The 20,774-nt window shown below is 44.4% G+C and overlaps 1 protein-coding gene across 2 annotated transcripts in view; it reads left to right on the plus strand.

Moving 5' to 3' along the window:
* Nucleotides 1-20,774, plus strand: part of ATP8B1 (ATPase phospholipid transporting 8B1) — a 108,404-nt gene that overhangs the window by 37,461 nt on the left and 50,169 nt on the right. For both annotated transcript variants that reach the window (XM_061170265.1, XM_061170266.1), the window contains exon 2: nucleotides 9,839-10,041. In XM_061170265.1, the coding sequence (XP_061026248.1) occupies nucleotides 9,861-10,041 (181 nt within the window). In that variant the 5' untranslated portion in view covers nucleotides 9,839-9,860. The remainder of the gene's footprint in view (nucleotides 1-9,838; nucleotides 10,042-20,774) is intronic.

The raw sequence follows: 20,774 nt of genomic DNA on the forward strand, positions 1-20,774 counted from the left end.
TGATTACTTGAGAAGAAAAACACACACAGTGGGTTTCTTCTTGCAGAGCAAAAATTCTTTTCCAAAATACACATGTATGTATTATTTACAAAGCTGCAGTAATAGGGCACAATTCTGATTTCTGTCTTTCCCCCAATTTAATGTTGTATTTAAAGCATTTCCTATGTTTCTAGGGCTGTCATTTTTAATGGATACTCTAAGATAATAATTTATAAAACCATTATCCTGATGGACTTTCAGATGGTTTCTATTCCTGCTTTATAGAGCTGACAACAACAATCCAAAATTTTTCTGTGAATAGAGTTATTTTACTTGTTGAATTGTTTCTGTTGGAAATGTTTCTATAAATGAGATTATTGGGTCACATGTTATAAATATCTTTAGTGTTATTGGGACATAAAGTGTTGCTATATTGTTTTCCATTGGAATGTACCCATTTCAATGTCAGCAGCAGGAGGCCTGTGTGTGTGTGTGTGTGTGTGTGTGTGTGTGTGTGAGAGAGAGATAATTCACTCAGCTTTACAACTGCCCAGCATTAGATGTAGTCATTGAATATTGTTAACTTAATAGGCATAAAATGGTGTCTTACATTTTCATCAGTTTGCCCTTCTTTGATTGCTAGTAAGAGTAATCTTTTCCTGTGTGTTTGTTCCCATTTGCTTGTTACATCAGACCTTTGTCTACCCTTTTATTCAAACAAGCAGTTCCTATTGAATCTGAATGGGGAATACAAATTGTCTCTTTGTAGAATGAAAAGTTTAAGATTTATATTCAGTTCTGCAAGATTCTGCTGAGTCTTATATCCTTCTGTAGTGTAATCTTTCTGTTAATTGCATCCATCCATCAATAGGCTGGTGACTCTTCAAACAATAAAATTAATTCAACTCGACAGACTAACTTTTTATTTCACCTTGGAGGTTTGGCTTCCAGGCAACTGTCAAATATAAAGCCCCAATGATTTTATATTATTTAAGCACGAATAGAAGTGAAAAACCTCATCACAGGGGCAATAGTAATGAAGTAAAATGGGACCATTGTCCCTAACAAGTAAGGATGAGGCTTGAATGTAAAAATAACAATGTTTTTCTCCTGGTAACTTTCAGTATTTATTATCAAAACACACTGTGGATCGAAGCTGTGCTCCAAAGTCAACCTGTGGGGAATTCTGGCATTATTATCCTATGGGAATCCGTTCTAGTCTTTTGTTTATTTTTCTTAGTTTTCCAGACAAAAGAATGGCAGCCCCACCCAATCTTAATTTGAAACACATTTTTCTAGTTGCCACCACCCTATTTCGGGCCTGTGTTCCTTCTGGCTGCAGCTACATTCACACACTGAGCGTTACTGCTGAATGTGGCCGCAGAGGTAATAGGACCGAACTGCTTGGTTTTACCAGTGACAAGTGTGCCTGGGAGATGCTCAGTGTCCAGTGTGACCTCTGGATGGTCTCCCTGCCTGGCTCGCACCTTCCTGGTCACCCACACTCCCTCTGCTATCAGATTCATCCTGCTGAAGCACGGGGCAGATCGGATGTCTCTCCTTGCAGATACGTTCAGTGCTTCTGTCCACTGCCTGGAATAAAGCCTTGTCGGGTCCTCATAGGCGGGGGAAGATGACTCCAACCAGCCTTTCATGAGCTCTGCCCCGATACCCCCTACATCTTTCAGCCGGGCCGGTGCCTTATATTTACTTTCCTGCCGCTGTTTTCACTCCGCCTGTTCCTCATTCCTGAAAATGTCTCTCCCATCCATCCAGAGTTCTTGCTGCCCTCTGTGATTCCCACACACATTGCCCAGCTCAAAACAGCTAGGAAATGATTATTGATTTCCATACACTCTAATGTGACATAAAGGGAGAAGCTTTTAAAATTTTGCAACTCATCAGTGAAGGAGAGACCTGTCTGTAGACCCCAGAGTTGGCTTTCGTTTGTTTGTCAAGTTCTCCATTTCCTTTGCTTATGTTTTTCTTGTGACTTAGGAGGCTCTAAGTTGGTCTGTAGACAAGGAAAGCACTTGCCACTTGCAGTCAGGAAGCAGGCTCTGATGCTTCCTGGACGGAGCTTGAATTCCACTCTGGAGCCACGGTGTGTGTACTGCACCACACCTAGCACAGAGCCGGGGATGCAGTGAGGGGGCCTGCATCCAATCTGACGTTACCACTTAAGAGCTCAATAACCTCGGGAGGGTTCCTTAACCATCTCAGTTTTCTCATTGGTAAAATGACAGTGATAGCACCTGGCCACCTGTCTCAGAATAATTCCACGACAATTGTGAGAGAGGATGTATGTGAAAATACTTAGGAGTGAACAGTAAGGGGCAACCTAGTGGTAACAAGAAGCAGTCATCATTACTAGGATATGCTGGGGAGCCCATGACAGAGTTGGGATGACAGTATCACCAAGAAATCCTTTAAGTTTTATCAGGAGAATTAAAAAAAACTGTCCTTCTCCGAGAGGTCAAAGGTTTGAGGTTTCCCCTGCACCTTTTTAAATGGTAGCCGTCAGAGGTGTGTGATGTGAACTGGGGGTCGGTCTTCCTTTGTGGCAAAGGGCTCTGGGTGGACTTTCAGAGGAAAAGAGGATAAAGCTGTGGACCCAGAGAAGCCTTTTCTATCATGAGTAAAGGCCCTGGCTGAATTGTCCCTACAACGGTGATATTAATGGTCCCTCAGTTCTGTGTTAGTTATCCCAGGCTTCTAGGTTTTCTAGGCTTCAGTTTGGGAGGAAATAAAAGTTATAACCCCATTTGTCCTAGGAACAGTAATTGTGTTGTTTCTAGAACAGTATAAAGTTTGAATTTAATCTAGATCTTAGGTAGGTTTTATTACTGTTGGTTCTTGAGATTTTTTTGGTCTAATTACAACGGTCATCCAGCTTGTCAGATTTTACTCTCAAGAGTATTGAGCGACTAACACAACATTGTAAATCAACTATATTCCAATAAAAAAATTAATTTAAAAAAAAAAGAGTGTTGAGCAGATTCCAAACAGTGTGTGGCATGTGTCTGGACTGACTAGGATAATAGAGATTTCTGCTGCCTCTTGGATGGGGCTCTCCTTTGGAATTACTTGGAAATAATACCAGCCATATTAGGTGTCTTACCATAGAATTCTTATTATTTGTGATTAATGATATGTGTATTAGTTATTTATTGCTACATAACAAATTACTCCAAAACTTAGAACAACATGTATGTTGTCTTACAGTTTCTGTGGATCAGGAATCTGACCACCGCCTAACTGAGTCCTCTGCTTCAGGGTCTCTCACAAGCCTGCAGTTAAGGTGTCAGCACAGGCTGGGGTCTCATCTGAAGGCTGGACTGAGAAAGGATCCACTTCCCAGTTCCTGTGGTTGTTGCCAAAATTCCTTTCCTTTTTTTTTTAAATTCAAAAAATGTGCTTATTTGTTCCGGTTTTTTGAGATATAATTGACCTATAACATTGCATTAGTTTAAGGTATACAGCAGAATGATTTGATATATATATATATATTGTGAAATGATTACTACAGTAAGTTTAGTTAATATCCATCATCTCACATGGTTACAATTTTTTTTCGTGTGATGAGAGCTTCTAAGATCTACTCTCTTAGCAACTTTCAACTATACAATACAGTATTGTTAGCTATAGTCATCATGCTGTACATGTACAAAATTCATTTCCTTAAGGGTTGTTGGACTGAGGACCCCAGTTCCTTGCTGGCTATTGACCAGATGCCCACTCAGTTTCTTGCGATATGAGCCTCTCCATAGGACAGCTGCTTCATCAAAGCCAGAAAGGGGTGAGGGGACGAGAGCTGGCTGGCAACAAGGAAGTCACAGCCTCTTATAATTTAATCACGTACAAGGCACCCCATTCTGTTGGTTAAAAGCAAGGCATTATATATGTATAGCTGATTCACTTTGTTATAAAGCAGAAAGTAACACACCATTGTAAAGCAATTATACTCCAATAAAGATGTTTAAAAAAAAAAAAAAAAAGCAAGGCATTATGTCCAGTCCATTCTCACAGGGCGGGGATTAAACAAGAACATGAACACCAGGTGGTGGGATCATTGGAGGCATCTTAGATTCTGCCTGCCAGAGTTGTAATTTATTTTTTTATTTTTTGGCTGTGCTGGGTCTTTGTCATGGCATGCAGGCTTCTCTGTAGTTGCAGCACGCGGGCTTCTCTAGTTGTGGTGTGCGGGCTCCAGAGTGCGTGGACTTAGTAGTTGCAGCACGGGGGCTCTCTAGTTGTGGCACGTGGGCTTCGTTGCCCTGCGGCATGTGGGATCTTAGTTCCCCGACCAGGGATTGAACCCGCATCCCCTGTGTTGGAAGGCAGATTCTTACCCACTGGACCACCAGGGAAGTCCCCCAGAGTTGTTAATTTATTATATTTAGTATGGAACATATAATTAAAACATGCATAGATAGCATAGAGCATATAGAAATATAATACACAAATTTATTATATCATGATATATGTTATGTTAAATATTTTGCATTATCTATAATAATAATAAAAATAGGCAAATGAAATGAGGAAAAATCCATTTCAGAAATACCCTTTCTTGTTGAGGACTTTAAAGAGCCATAAAAAAGATGATGAAGAATGAACAAAAATGAATATTGTGAATCTTACTTCCTGTTTACGCTGGAGTCATCCTGGACATGAATCAGTTTATACCACAAAGATATCATTGATCGGGGACTCTTGGCCTTCCCCAGCCTCTGAGTTGTGTTATGTGTACATATCAGACCCTAGCAGTGGCAGAACTCAACTTTTTTTGTTCCTCCTTTCCCTTCATCTAGAAACCTTGTGATAGCAACAAAAGTTTGTGCTTTCATTACTTCTGACTTCAGAGTTTTATTGCAAAGGCGGAAAGGTATTTCTTTGTGCCTGGGTTTCCCTGTTCTCTCTCCTTCAGACCCCCTCCTCCACAAAGGGATTAGAGAATTTCATGAATTCATTCACTTCACAAGCATTTCATAGCCAATTATTTAAAGATGGCAAGTGATAGATGTTAGGGGCTCAAATTTGGAAATCTTGCCATTTACCCTTCCTGTCTTCTGGGGTTTATGACCAAGAGGGCTGAATACTGCAGAAGGCAGGATGGGAAATGAGGCCTCTTCCTCCTCCTCCCTTTTTTTAACAGATGAGAAAAATGAGCTTCCAAAATGGTAATAAAGTGGTGAACAGTAGAGCCATGGTTTGAATCCAGACCTGTGTTCTTTCCAATTAATCATGCTGCTTTTCAGCCTGAGCAGGAGCTAAGGACATTTTCCTAAGATCATGTGACCAGAAAAATCCTTGAATGCTAAATCACATTGATGACTTTTTAAAAATCCTGATAAATCTTTTGCTTCCTTGCTCTAATATTTATTCACATTTATATCCAATGTCATGATTATAAGCACGTGGATTAATGATGAAATACTGCATTGAACTGGGTATTGGCAGATGCATGACCACAGCTTCCTCACACGAAACGGGAGATGACGGTGTGTTGTTACCGCAGGCATTTGGAATTGTCTGTCTTTTCTAGTTAAACGGCTATGCAGCCGTTGAAATAGTACCATTCCCAATCAATAGGGCAACTGTACGATTTAGGGACATTTCCCCACCACTACACCTGGTAGTTTATTTCACATTCCCAAAGCATGCATGATTTATCCGGGTCAATAATGATTTTATGTGACCGTGGGCATTTGATGTTGACCACTTCTTTTGCTGCTGTCTCTTATTATCTTTTGTTTTAGTTCAGGGGTCAACAGACTTTTTTTCTGTAAAGGGCCAGATGGTAAATATTTTAGCCTCTGAAGCCATCCGGTGTCTATCACAGCTATTCAACTCTTCTATTGTGCAAAATCAGCCATAAACAGTACATAAAGGAAAGAGCAAGGATGTGTTCTAATAAAACTTTATTTACAACAACAGATGGTTGGCCAAATCTGGCCCTCAGGCTGTAATTTGCTGACTCCTGTCTAGACTGTAAGTCTCCAAAGGGCAGAGTCAAAAGTGCCTCCTGTGTGGTTTCTGGAGAGGCCTCTCTCCTTGGCGGCCATCTTGCACCATCCCCATATGGCCTTTCCTCTGTGCACGTGCAGAAAGAGAGAGCTCTTGGGTGGTTTATCCTCTTCTTATAAGGACGTGAGACCCGTCGGATTGGGGTCCCACCCATATAACATTATTTAACCTCAGTCACCTCTTTAAAGGCCCTATCTTCAAACACAGTCACATTGAGGGTTAGGGCTTCAGTCTTTGAATTTTAGGGGGAGGCAGTTCAGTCCGTAAGCCATAGGAAGGGTCTAAGCAGGAGAGCGGCATGACTCTGGTGGCCGGGTGGAAGTGGATGGTGGGAAGTCCTGTTAGGCTCCACCTGCAGCGTTTCAGGAGAGAGATGGTGGTGCCTGCATTAGGGTGGTGGCCGTGGAGATGGAGAGGAGGAAATGGATTGGAGGTATGTGTTTGGGGAGAAACGACAGGCCTTGCTGTGTCCTGGGGCTGTCACACATAATTTACTTACCCGTATCCCTCAATAACCTGGACGATGGTTTGGTTCCCAGTGCCTACGGTAGCAGTCTGTGCCGAGCAGGTGCTCAGTGGAGGTTGAATAAACACACAGGTGTCTGTGACGTGCTGGAGTGACGGGAAGAGACATTACAAAGTTTCCAAATCCATGTATGTAGTGCCTGCTTTACAGAGATCATGGTTTAGACCTGGAAAGCTGCTTTATGTCACCTAGGGCTTCCAAGAAATGATTTCTAGCTAACTTTTCTTTGGTAGCCTAAGATGGCAGAGCTAAACTATTCCATGAGTGTCTGCATTACACTCACATACATACAGCAAAGAACTTCCTGCTCAGCTTAGAGGTCCCCACCCAGCCTTCCAAGTCAGCCGCCCAGATCTGGCCTGTGGCAGGTGTTTGGCTGGTGAGTTGGTTGGTTGTGCAGTGCTTTGCTTTCTTTGGATCCCATGCTTGTGGTTGTCAAATCTATTCCTTTTCGTTTGTCTCCTCCTTCAACCTCGAAGGACTGGATTCGGACTGGATTCCATCTTCCATCTTTTTTTTTTTTTTTTTGGCTGTGCCATGTGGCTTGTGGGATTTTAGTTCCCTGACCAGAGATCGAACCCAGGCCCTCGGCAGTGAGAGCACGGAGTCCTAACCGCTGGACCGCCACAGAATTCCCTGGATCCAATTTTTAAATTATTTATTTATTTATTTTTGGCTGCGTTGGGTCTTCGTTGCTGCGTGCGGGCTTTCTCTAGTTGCGGCGAGCAGGGGCTACTCTTCATTGTGGTGCGCGGTCTTCTCCTTTTGGTGGCTTCTCTTGTTGCGGAGCACGGGCTCTAGGTGCGTGGGCTCAGTAGTCGTGGCTCGCGGGCTCTAGAGTGCAGGCTCAGTAGTTGTGACACACGGGCTTAGTTGCTCCACGGCATGTGGAATCTTCCTGGACCAGGGCTCGAACCCATGTCCCCTGCATTGGCAGGTGGATTCTTAACCACTGCCACCAGGGAAGTCCCCCTGGGTCAACTTTAACATGGGAAATAAGCATGGAGACGCTTGCCAATAATGATAACAAAATGATCACTTACAAAATGTTTCTACAGAATGCACTTAATGCCATTGACCTGGATACTTAAAAATGGTTAAAATGGTAAATTTAGTTGTGTATATGTACTACAATAAAGAAACTTTCTCTATGATGCTTTCAGACTTTTCAGTATTTTCTATGCCCCTGTAATGGAGAGATTAGATACTAACTCTGCCACTTACTAGCTGAGCCTCAGTCTCCTTATCTGAAAGATGGGTAGATAACGTCTCCCTCACAGGGTTTTCCTGCTTGACAGATAGTAGGTGCTCAATAAATGGTCACCACTTTTATTATGTTTGTTCTGAAAAATTTCTGGTGAAAGTCTGCCTTTGAGAGTTTGGGAATTTTTTAAGGAGTATATTAAAATATTAGCTAAAGCATAAAACCACAAGTAGGGCCAATTAAACACATGTAAAATCCCAAGAAATAGTCATTTACTAACCCGCAGAAAATTGGGAGAGAGGAAAAATGTTTTACTTGTCAATTAAAGGTTTTAACTGTGAATATGCCTGTGCTTAAGTATAACCATATTTTGTAATAGTCTAATATTTTACTTCCCAGTGAGGGGCAGATGCATTTTAGAAGTGATTTTTGGAGATGGAAAAGGCAACAGGGATAGATTCCCCACACTGTTCCATTTGTTATTATAAAACACAGTTTTTCTAATTATGGAAATAATTGTTAACAATAACAGCGACTGACATTTGAGTACTTTCTAGGCTAAATACCAAATCGAGCACTTTACGTGCATCGTCTCACTGAGAATCATGCATGGCAGTTGTTGAAATTTTGGAAAATGAATAAATGTCTGCGAATAACTGGGACTATTCTGTACATGTGGATTGTTAACTCACCTTTCAACTAAATGTGTTTGGATTTTTGCAATGTCATTAAAAACTTGTCCCACCATGATCTAAATTGTTTTGCACTGTCCCATTGTGTGAGGATGCCACAATTTATTTACACAGTTGCTAATCATTGGCTATCCACGTTGCTTCTGGGTTTTGTTTTAAATAATATTGGACAAATTCCTCACATAAGTATTTGAACATTTCCTAGATGTACACCTATGGTTATAAAAATTTAGATGTTCATGGTGCTAGATTTGGTATAAAGCATGCAGCCAGCCAAATAGTTCCACTCAAGGCAACTAACACTTGATGAAAATATCTAACAAACTGTAACATAAACGTACAATATAAAAGATGTCTCCTTGGAAAGCAATTGCTCTTGCTTCAAAATTTCAGTAATTATTGTACAAGTTATCCAACGTTGCAAAGGTTTGGTTTTCTCCTCTATAGAGTACGAATAACAATACCACCTTCACTAGGGTGATATAGGACGTTTCAAGGAGCCAATGTTTATAAAGCATTTCATGCGGAGCCCCGCACGCAGTTAACACTAAATAAATGTGAGCTGCCTTTATTAATGATATTGAGTACATGTTGGTATGAAGCTTATGTAAATAATGCCAGGCTGTATATCTGTCCTCACAAAGCCTGGGGTATTAGTGTAAATATTTTCCTAATATAAATATAACTGAGGTTGTACTTGGGACTTATAAAGCGTCACTTTATACAGTGGTGTATACACAAACACAAATTTTAAATATAGGGAGTGGGTGGTGGCAGTTAGGCAGTAGGCTAGGATGTGCTTTCAAGAAGTCATTAGTAAAGTTTGAGGACCTAAGCTTGTATTTAAATGCATCACAGAGTAAAAGCTCAGAATATTAGTGTTAGCAGAAACCAGGTATCTTAGGACAGTGGTTTTCAAATTTTGCCAGCAATCCACAATTTCCAAAAGAAATTCATTTCCATTAAGACCCACAATGCAAATAAATGTATATATGTATCTGTTTTGTAAAACTGTTCCCCAAACAGTACTAACTCTTTTTATGCGTGCTGTACTCTGATATTTTAAAATCTGTTTCACTTTATTTTAATGTTGGTTGTGAACCAATTAAATTAATTTTGCTGGGTAGAGACCCACGATTTGAAACACAACCTTAAAGCCTGTATACCCTTAAAAAAAAGTTTGCAGCTACATTACTGTTGTAAATTCTCACCCAAGCATTTAATCAATAATGAATGGTTTTGTTGTTATTTGCATGATAATTTGAACTTTGGGATCATTATTCTGGCATATTTCCATGTTAGTAAGTCAGGTTCTGTTAAAAGCATTGTGACCGAATGCAGGCAGAATTCAACCAAAAACTGGGTATGAGTCATGTTTCACTCTGGTTTCCCTTTCTTTTAAACCAGGTAGTTCCAATTTGCCAGCAGAATGAATACAGAAAGAGACTCAGAAACGACATTTGAGGAGGATTCTCAGCCTAATGACGAAGTGGTCCCTTACAGTGATGATGAAACAGAAGATGAACTTGAAGACCAGGAGCGTGCGGTGGAACCAGAGCAGAATCGAGTGAACAGAGAAGCAGAGGAAAACTGGGAGCCATTCAAAAAAGGTAACACGCTGGGACCTGGAAATGAGGTACTTGTCCGTCCTCACAAGGGCAGTGGCATCAGGTGCAAAGGACAGATGGTCCAGGAGGCACCTTCCTTCTCTTAGCTTCAGATGAAACTTGAAGCGCTTGGAAAAGTACACATTGTCCTCGGTGTGGTAGGGCCGGTGGACCATAGCTGACAAGTTCTGCAGAGAAAATAGAAGGTCTTGCTTCGTGCCTATAAATTTAGAAGGAAGCTGAGTGTGGAAGAATTTGCTTGTTACCACACCCAAGAACCTTGGAGTCACCATACCTTTGGTTCAGTCATTTGTGAATATAAAAGGGTTTTGACTCTCCAGTTAAAAAAAAAAAAAAAAAAAAAAAAATTTATGGGTCTCCGCTCGCCCCAAGGAGCCTGAGATGCAGCAAACTGTGCTCCCTGCCTAGAATCAGGGCAGCTTCAAGGCAGGGTCTAGACCACGGATTGGCAAACGTTTTCTGTCAGGGGCCAGGTAGTAAATATTTCAGGCTTCGTGAGTCATACAGTCTCTGTCAAGACTACTCAGCGTTACTGATGTTTCTTGAAAATGGCCATAGACAGTCTGTCATTTAGGGTAACAGAACGTAGCTGACTTTTATGATTTTGCTTTTTCCCTTGTGGCTTTTCTGTTTCATTTCCTGCTGGTTCTCCCACCCCGGCAAACACATGTATTCTTTTTTTCCTTTGCTCCATGAGGAAGCTGATCCTTTTCTCTTTAGACCCCAGATCTGCTCCAGATTTCAGGTGGAAAATGTTCTCCTCCACGGTCCCTTGCATTCCAGCTAAATAACTTCAGTTTCCCATTCACAGAAATCTCGAGGAAATTGTTCTATTTCTGAATATTTCTCCACATGCACCTCTCCCCAGCCTCAATCAGAATAACCTCTGGTTTTATCTGGTTTCCCCAGAGCCTCTGTCATTGCCGATCTGCCCTTCCAGGCCTGCCAGAAGCCTGCTTTCCTTATGTCACTCCCTGCCCGTCTCTCCCTCCAGGATTCTGCTGCCTGTTAAGCTGTTTTTTTTTTTTTTTTCCCTAACAGGTTTCACCTGTAGAAAAAGTGACAAAGCCTGAAATCCCACTTATGTAATGATTCCTCTTGCTGTCTGGTCAGATGGTGCCTGTCTTCTGCCCTTCTGGGTGGGGACGTGCATGTGCCACAAGGGCCCCCTCCCACCGCAGGCTCCAAAACCTGGGAAGCCCATTGTCTCAAGTCTATTGTTTTCCCATCCTCAGCTTTCCATATCAAACATTTAGAATTATCAGATCTTACTGTGGATTTCTGGCTGTAATGTTCAGCTATTGCGTATAAGTGCTTTCTGCCTTGAAGCAGAAGGCACTAAAATCACGATAATCGAGCTACAGTGCAGTGGAATCACTGCCAATCTGAATAGGAATGTGGCGTCTGTCATAACACGTCCAGACTGGATATTGTTCAGGCTGAAGTAGCCTGACGAGTTAGAACGGGGAGTTCTAGTTGATCGCCCAAATAGTACATAATGTGTTTCTTCCTCAGTCCTTCTCCCACCGTGCTTCTAAGTTTCATATCTCTACCGTATGTGGGTATCTGATGAGCTGGCAGAGAATTGGCTCTGCAGTTCTCTAGGGGTGAACTTTGCTGTTGGTGCTCGGTGCCATGTCATCAGATGTGTGGTCCGGGACAAGGCAAAGGGATGGGGTTGGGTGCCTTCGGAAATGTCAGAGGGGCACGTAGTGGGCGGAAACTCTCACCTCTGTTTTTTTCCAACTCTGCCTTCCATTCTGCTGCCTCGGGCTCTTTCTGATCGTTCAGTTCACAGGTCATATTTCTTGTAGATTTCTACCCCCAGAACACAGGCATTGAGGGAGCTCGGACTTGATCTTGGCTCTTCAGAGTCTTTTCCAGTGGTGGCTTATATTTCTAGGGGAATTTGGTGGTTTTCAAAAACCCTTGTCAAGTGACTTTGCCTGTGACTTTAAAAAACATTATCATCATTATTATTAATTTCTTTTTGGCCTTGCTGCGTGGCTTGCGGAACCTTAGTTCCCCGGCCAGGGATTGAACCCAAGCCCCAGCAGTGAAAGTGCCGAGTCCTAACCCCTGGATCGCCCAGGAATTCCAAAAACATATTATTGTTCTAACACCTCTGTGTGCCCTTTCCAAACACAGAGAGGGCATTTATTAAGTGCTAGACCTCTTTACTTCCGTTCCCTCGTCCACCCTGCATCCCCTACGGCCGCTCTGCTTCCTCTCTGCCCCCCCCTCCTCTCTCCCTTCCTCCCTTCTTTCTCTGCATCCCTCTTTCCCCCTCTTTTAATTTTTCTCCCATATTCTCGCTTGGGCATTTTCCCAGTGAAGGTCAGTGTCACTCTGACTTTCCTTTTTAACTATAAGCTGTCTGTCTTGACATTTTACGTGAAGGACAATTTTCTTCAAAGAATTCACTTCTTTAGAACACTGGAGCGTGAGTCACTCTGCGAAGTACCATCCAGTTGAGTGACACTGGGGACCCAGGCCTATTACAGCAGAGCAATGTCTAAAAATGTGTGAACCATGTTCATTTTTTTAACCATATCTTTTTTTTTGGGGGGGTGGTGCTGCATTGGGTCTTCGTTGCAGTACACGGGCTTCTCATTGCGGTGGCTTCTCTTGTTGTGGAGCACGGGCTCTAGGTGCACGGGCTTCAGTGGTTGCGGCGCACGGGCTTAGTTGCTCCGCGGCATGTGGGATCTTCCCAGAGCAGGGCTCAAACCCGCGTCCTCTACATTGGCAAGCCGATTCTTAACCACTGTACCACCAGGGAAGTCCTTTAACCATATCTTAGTGCAGAAAATTGGTTTTCTTTTTTTTAAAAGATGCTTTAGCCCCACTGAGCTTTAGTAAAGTGAGTGTTTTGAGAGACCATTGGAAGTGCTTTTCAGTGGAAGGACGTTTGTTGTGTGCTGTGAGAATTGAGAACGGGTGTAAGCCTGCTGTTAGAATGTGCCGTGAAGGAAGAAAGAAGCCCACGGATTTTACTAAAGTACCTTTACCCTTGGTTTCCTTTGAGCAACTGTTGACAAAAACGAGTGGGAATGTTTCCATCTGATGGAATGAACATTCTCGTTTCCTGAATACACAAGAACAGTATATCCCAGAATATGTTCTGAGAAACCCTAGTTCTGCCAGATATTCCCAGACACAAAGATTCTGTGGTCCCTGAGACCAGAAACTCAGAATTCTTTATCCTTTTCTTGGAGTTTAAGGTTGCCCATTAGCATAAAATGATGCAAGAACGTTTAGACTTTAAAGAAGCCAGTTTAATTTTATTTAGCCACAGGTTCCTAAAATTCCTTGACTCTAGAACTCCTTGACTCTAGGTGGTTTTTTGGTTTGTTTGTGTAGCTTACCCCTCCACCATCCTGGTGTCCCCAGGTCAACTCCTTGGGTAATTCTGTGCCAGTCAGGAACCAGCTTAGAGATGAAGTCCTTGGGAATCAATAAGTGCTCTGCATTAGGGCGCCTTGGCTCGCTCTCGTGAGCCTGCGGATGGAATGAGAAAGCTGTGTCCTGCCTTGTTGGCAGCGTTGCTTTGTCAGTTAACTCTCCCCTCTTTCCGCGCTGGCTGGCTTACAAATACACTCACTGCTTCCCTGTCCTACAGCAAACTCTTACCTGAATCCTGCTTTCTGCCTCTGGCTGCTGTCCTGTCTCCTGTTCTCATGACCAAGCTTCTGAAAACCCATTTTTCTACCATCGCATCCACCCGTTCCCCCGGTCCTTCCCCTCCGTGGGCTGCCCCACCTCCCCGTGGGACACATTTTCTTAAAGATCACCAAGAACCCCAGTGCCAAGTCCAGTGAGCTTTTTGTCAACCATTATCTTCCTACCTCTGTTTGCTCTGAAGCGCTTGACCTTTTTGAAAGTCTCTCCTTCAGGAAACGCTGGCCACCCTGGCAGGTGATGACACCTTCTTGTCTCAGTACTCCTCCTGTTTCTTCTTCCTTCTGGCTACTCTTCCTTCCACCCTTAAAATGTTCCCATTCCGGGTCATCCTTTGTTCTCTGTCTACAGGCCTGCCTTTGGCAAGCTAATCGCCTTTAATCCACTTCATGTACCGCAGCTCTGTACATGACCCTGAGAGGCAGTGTGCACAGTGGTGAAGAGGGAGGATGCTGGGCACGGGCTGTGTGGATTTCAGCCTTGGCTTCACCACTTTCTAGCTGTGTAACCTTGAGGAAAGGACTTCCTCTCTCTCTACCTCAGTGTCCCCATCTGTAAAATGGACATGATATGAGTACTTACTTCATTGGGTGGTTGTGAGGATTAAGTCAGAAAATAAATGTAAAGGAATGAGAACAGTTTCAGGCATGCAGTAAATACTCAATAAATATTAGCTGTTATCACCCCCACCCATCATCTCCTCTCTCATCTTTCCATCAGCAGATCTTATTCTTGACCCTTCCACTTCCTTTTGGGATATTCAGATTCTCCTGGACCACCCCCCAGGCTGAAGCTGCTGAGTCACTCATTTTAATGGATCCTTCCATCCCCACATCTAAGCACAATGAATGGGTGGATGGATGGAGAGATGGATGGGCTGAAGAACAGTTAATTTCCCAGCAATGAGTTTACCCATATATTTAAGGAAACTTCCGGTGATTTAGTGTCATCCCTGCCTCTGCCATCTTATAAACCTTTCCTGTTAGTACAAGCTTCTCCAGCCTTCTCTTTTTTTTGCAAATCTGTGGACAGTTATGCTGACCCCACCCTCAGGCTTTCCTAGGCTCCAGTGGGTTCTCAGATAAAACCTTAGACTGGGTCTCCGATAGTTCAGCACACCTGCCGGGGGGCAAGGCATAAGAGTCTTCAGACAGAGAAGACAGAGAGCTGTAGTTATGGAAAAGTCCACCCACGCACACACAAAGCGACAGGGACAAAGCTAAAGGTTGCAAAAAAAAGTCTCGCGCATGCAGTGACTTGGTCTTTTAATGGATTGACCTGTGGTTCCGCTCCAAGAGCTGTGACAAAAGAGTCTGCCCTGGATGGGGGTCAGGGAAAGCTTCCTTGTGGAAAGGCATGCCCGTGCTGTCAAGTGACAGACAAAGAAGTGTTAATTAGGGGCGGGGAGAGGAAGGAGCCTCCCGAATAGGGGACCTCATCCAGAGGCTCTGTGGCAGGAGGGAGGGTGGCATGCCTGCGGCACGTGGAGGAGCTGGGATTCAGCCTGGGGGAATAAGGATGCTCTGGGGAGAGGATTAGTGTAATCTCACTCCCCTCCATTTCAGCACCCATCACAGTGTAACTTAGAAACAACTGGTTTCTATTTTATGCTGATTGTACATTACCCATCTTCCAGCTAAATCTGTAAGTGCTCCAAGGACCCAAGGTCCAATCTGTCTTATTCTGAGCCAGTGTTAGGGCAGCAGGCTTGCGGGGCATTTGTCGTAGAGGCTTGGTGGATGTTTGTGACTGACAGCATCGGAGGCTTCAACAGAGGTATGAATAGGGAACCAGGTGAGCGCTTCAGAGGCCTTCCCTGGTCAAGGAAGGCTTCCTGGAGGTGAGGACACCTGCGCTGAGTCCTGAATAAGTGTGAGAGGCAAATTGATCCCCGTGGTCTCAGGGCCTACCAGGCCGACGCAGCGTGAAGGAAAGCTCCAAGGGGCTGAGAGTTCAGGGAACTTCGAGTCATTTTTGGAGCTCAGTGATGGGGTGGGGCAGTGGCCGTGCTGAAGAGTTTGGCCACTTTCTAGAGGACCTCAGGGAGCCATGCCAGCAGTTTCGGCTGAAAAGAACACAGCTGAGAGTGCAGCAGCAGTCTCCTACCACCACAGCTGCTCCGTATCTATGTTTCCTCCTCTCAGTCCAATCTCCATGTGGCAAAAGATGGCACTGCACTGGGATCTGATTCCATCTCCTTTCCTTGGCAGCTCGGGCCCGTGTGATTGGGCCCCATCTTCCTCTCCCGACCAAGCTGGCTGGCTGCCTGCAGCCTGCAGGCTTATTCACATGTTCCATTCACCCTGTTCTACGCTCAATCCCTGGTTCAGGCAAGTCTTTCCCTCCTCCACGACTTTCCATCCACTCTTCCCAACGACCAGAGCAGACCCCTTCTCTGTGGCTGTCTCCTTCTCACCCTTCAGGGCTTGATATAGGCATCACTTCCTTAAAGAAGCCTTCTCTGACCCCCAGCCCCAGCCTGGAGCAGACCCCTGTTGTCTGGTCTCAGAGCCCCTTGCGCTTTCCTTCATACCCCTGTGGGCATTAATGATTATGTCCTTGGATGACTGTGTGAAGTAGGGATGAAGCTTCCCCAGTAGACGGTTGGCTTCATGAGAATTCAGGCCATATCTGTTCCATCAGAGCATGTAATAGACACGCAATAAATATACACTGGGTACATACATTTGTTTAGAAATCCTACATTGGCAGCAGTGGGGAGAAGGGAGTAGATAATAATCCAAGTGAGGATCAAAACCAAGATGGCCAGGATGCAGAGAAGGGGACAGATCATGACATATGTTAGGGATTTGACATTCACAAATCCCATTAGATGGGAGGGTCAAGGGAAAAGGATGCCTGAGGAATAATTTCTGGCTTAGCTGCCCACCCCCCACCCCCAGACGCCCAGTGGATATTCCAGTTATCTATTGCTACATAAAACACAATCTCAACTTATTGGCATAAAATGACCATTTCACGATGTTCACAGATTCTGTGAGTCAGGAATTCAGATAGGACACAGCAGAGACGACTTGTTTCTGCTCTAGGATATCTGGGCCCTCAGCTATGGAGATGAACAGCTGAGGTGACTGGGGCCTGGAATCATCTGGAAGCTTCTTTACTCCTATATCTGGCATCTGAGCTGGTAACTCAAAGGCTCAACTGGGTCTTTCAGTGGGAGCACCTCCGCGTGGCTGGGCTTCTCCCAGCATAACGCTGGGCTGCCATGGGAGCATTCTAGAGGGACCATCTGGAGAACCAGTGTCCCAAGACATCAGAGTAGAAGCTGGTCACAGAATTCATGCAGCATCCCTTGTGCTACCTGCTCTTGGTTACAGAAGAGTCACTGAGGCCAGCCTTGATTCAAGGAAAAGGAAATTAAACACCTCTTCTTTTTTTTTTTTGTAATTTATTTATTTTATTTTATTTATTTTTGGCTGCTTTGGGTCTTCGTTGCTGCATGCGGGCTTTCTCTAGTTGCGAAGAGCAGGGGCTACTCTTTGTTGTGGTGTGCAGGCTTCTCATTGCGGTGGCTTCTCTTGTTTCAGAGCACGGGCTCTAGGCGCACGGGCTTCAGTAGTTGTGGCACGCGGGCTCAGTAGTTGTGGCTCGTGGGCTCTAGAGCGCAGGCTCAGTAGTTGTGGCGCGTGGGCTTAGTTGCTCCGCGGCATGTGGGATCTTCCCAGACCAGGGATCGAACTCGTGTCCCCTGCATTGGTGGGCGGATTCTTAACCGCTGTGCCGCCAGGGAAGTCCCCAAGACACCTCTTCTTGATGGAGGAGTAACAAGGTCACGTTGCAGGATTGGAGATACTGTTGCAGCTGCCTTTAGAAGGTGCCTTCTGCCTCAGTGGATAACAGAGCTGTTTGTGGGGATAAGTAGTGGTGGGGGCAGCCCCTTGTAGGTCAAGGAGAGGGTTGTTATTTTGAACTTGACCAGTTTTGGATATTTGTAGGAATTCCATTTGTGTTGCTGGGTAGCTGGCAGCTTAGAAATATAGGATGAAGTAGTTAGAAATGACCAAGAATGGTGCAGCATTTTCCCTGGGAACTGTTAGAATTTTAAATTCTTAAGCACGCCGTAATAGCACTGAACTTTAGTTCCCAGACTGTGTATTCTTAGGGAGAGGTGAGTTCAGTTTTAGGAGAGGAGCCCCTCCAGTGAGCATCTGCCCCCACCCCCTCCATAAGCACACAGGCACCCCCCGACCCTGGGCTCCTGGAGTACACACTCGCCCAGTTTGCATACCGTCTGTGCTTGTGAAGTTAGCAAAGACATGTGACTAATGTCCAGGAGAACTGAATAATTCTGATTCTACAACTTTGGAACTGGAGATGATTCAGACAGAGGCTTTAGTGTCATTTATCTTTGTTTTTGTTTTTTGTTGAAAGCCAAATAATACTGTGAGCAAGATCATGCAGGCGATGCTAAACCACTTGCAGAACCACTTCTAGGCACCTCTGGAGCACATGCCTGCGAGCAGCTGGCAGGCTAGGCACGCACATCTCTCTCTCCATGAGAGGCCATCCCCAAAGACCTGTCTTCTTGACGGGGTTGGGTGGCTCTCTGTGCTTGAAAATATAAAACTGCATTTGTTTAAAAAATCTTTTCCAACTCAGAATTTCATTGATCAAAATTCTGTTCAGGGGCGAAACGATCATTGGTCGACAGTATTTAAGGTGGAGTGTTTAATCGTTAAGGCTTAAAGATATCACCACAAGAGCATCAGAACACAGAGAGAAGTTCTCTCTTACAGCATAAATTCGGACCAGATGTGGCATCAACAAAACAAGGGCAGCTAGATCCCTGATGAAAGTGATATCTGCAGATAAAAATACAGAATTAAGGGTGTTGATCTTTAGAGCATCCATGAATTTTTATCTGGAATCAAAAAACAGATTAAGCTAGTCCATTAAAATATGGAAATCCAGGAAACATGCTGAGGAGCTATGTTTTCCACTTAATTTGATGCATTTTGAATTTTTGACCCACACCCCATGTGGAGAGTCTACTTTGGCTACTTATTTTCTTTCTCTAATCAGCCATAAATTTCCTTCCACTACAGCAGCCTTAAAAACACCACAGGAACTGGTGGCTTGTAAACTAAAGGCTGTGTGGGGTGTTCCTGGCTGAGTGATTTGTAATGACGGAGGGGGTGGTGAGACTGCATTGTCTCACTTTATAGAACTTGCTTTTGAGCAATGTCATTTATGACTGAACCTCAAGTGAGAAGCTCTTGCTCATGGACACCCAACCCAGCTATTGCTTTCCTGGTGCCACTTTGGAACCTGAGTCTCTAAAGTAGGTGTTTAATGATAGAAGTCACCTTAGGAGGACACTAACTAGGGTTTTTTAAATATATATATATTATTATTATATTATGTATTATATTATTATATTATTATTATTATTATTATATTATTTTTGGGTGCATTGGGTCTTCGTTGCGCATGGGCTTTCTCTAGTTGTGGTGAGCGGGGGCTACTCTTCGTTGCAGTGGGCTGGCTTCTCATTGCGGTGGCTTCTCTTGTTGTGGAGCACGGGCTCTAGGCATGCGGGCTTCAGTAGTTGTGGCGTGCAGGCTCAGTAGTTGTGGCTCGCGGGCTCTAGAGCGCAGGCTCAGTAGCTGTGGCGCGTGGGCTTAGTTGCTCCGCGGCATGTGGGATCTTCCCGGACCAGGGATTGAACCCGCGTCCCCTGCATTGGCAGGCGGATTCTTAACCACTGTGCCACCAGGGAAGTCCCTAACTCTAGGGGGTTTTAATCCTGCTGATGCATTAGAATCACGTGGGGAGCTTTTAAAACTCCATAGGTGCCTGGACCCAGCCCCTGGAGGCGCTGATAGAGTAGGTCTGGAGTGAGGCAAGGGGAGAATTCCACCAGGTTCAACCTCACATTACAGAATAGTCCATCGCATCCGCTAGTGCACCCGCTCGTCAAGCAAGGTCTACCAGTTGGCCTCACGAGGGTTCTGATTAAATGTAGAACCTTGGGCTCTTCCCAGATCAGCCAATCAGAATCTATTAACAAAGACCCCAGGTGATTAGTAGGCACATTCAAGTTTGGAAAGCACCATGAGAATAAAGATTCTCAATGAGGAGAGGGGCATTTATTTCAAAATCTAAAGTCCTGCCTTGCTCATACCCTGCAGTGTATTGCTTCAGTGACAAGGTGTACTGTAAGGAGGGTTTGTCACCCTCAGATGGATGTGATGGAGGCAGGGGAAAGGCTGGGAAATGCTGCTCTTGAACAGTGGATAGCAACCTCGCCTGCAGATTAAGGTCACCTGAGACCTTTGCTGGGTTCACCCCAGTCTAATGCAAAAATCCCTGGGGGTGGAGCCCTGAGCATCCGGATAAAAGCCCGGATTCCAGTAGAATCAAGAGCAACTCATCCCATGTCAAGGTGCATAGGAATTCATTGGGGATCTTGTTAAAATGCCCTTCTGGTGCCAGGTCTGGAGCATGGCCTGAAATTGTGCATTTCTAACCGGATGTTAGGTGATACACCTGGTCCACACCTTCAGTAGCAAGTGTGAACAAGAGTGAAGTTGTGTGTTTTTTCTTTTTTTTTCCACAAGCAAACAGCAGCATTTGGCCTTTTGCTTTGCCCTCAGTCTATCAGTTTTTGAGTTTCTTTTTTTCTTTTACTTGGTGGTGGGAATGGGGAGCAACAGAGCTGAATGCTACAAACACCACATAATCAAGCAGATAAACTCGATAAAATCTTGACTCTAGCCTCTTACCTGCCCATACTTAGTGCCTCTCCCATTTTCTCAAAAGCTTTTCAAACTGTCACCACTCTCCGGAGGATGCTTTGTAAGTCAAGAAACTCAAAGCTCTTCAAACCCTCGCTCATCCTTCTCTGCCCCTCACCTTGGAGCCATCCTGCCTGCTCTATGCTCCCCTACCATCAGCCATCCCCTCTCTTCCTGTTTCCTAACGCCCTCTCTCCTGGCCCCTTCAGTCTCCCCCTCCTAAAAAACACCTCCTAATGAGCTCAGCTCCCCTTTAGTTTCTCATCCAGAAGA

Source organism: Eubalaena glacialis, chromosome 15, assembly GCF_028564815.1.
Source record: "Eubalaena glacialis isolate mEubGla1 chromosome 15, mEubGla1.1.hap2.+ XY, whole genome shotgun sequence".
NCBI classification, from domain to species: Eukaryota; Metazoa; Chordata; class Mammalia; order Artiodactyla; family Balaenidae; genus Eubalaena; species Eubalaena glacialis.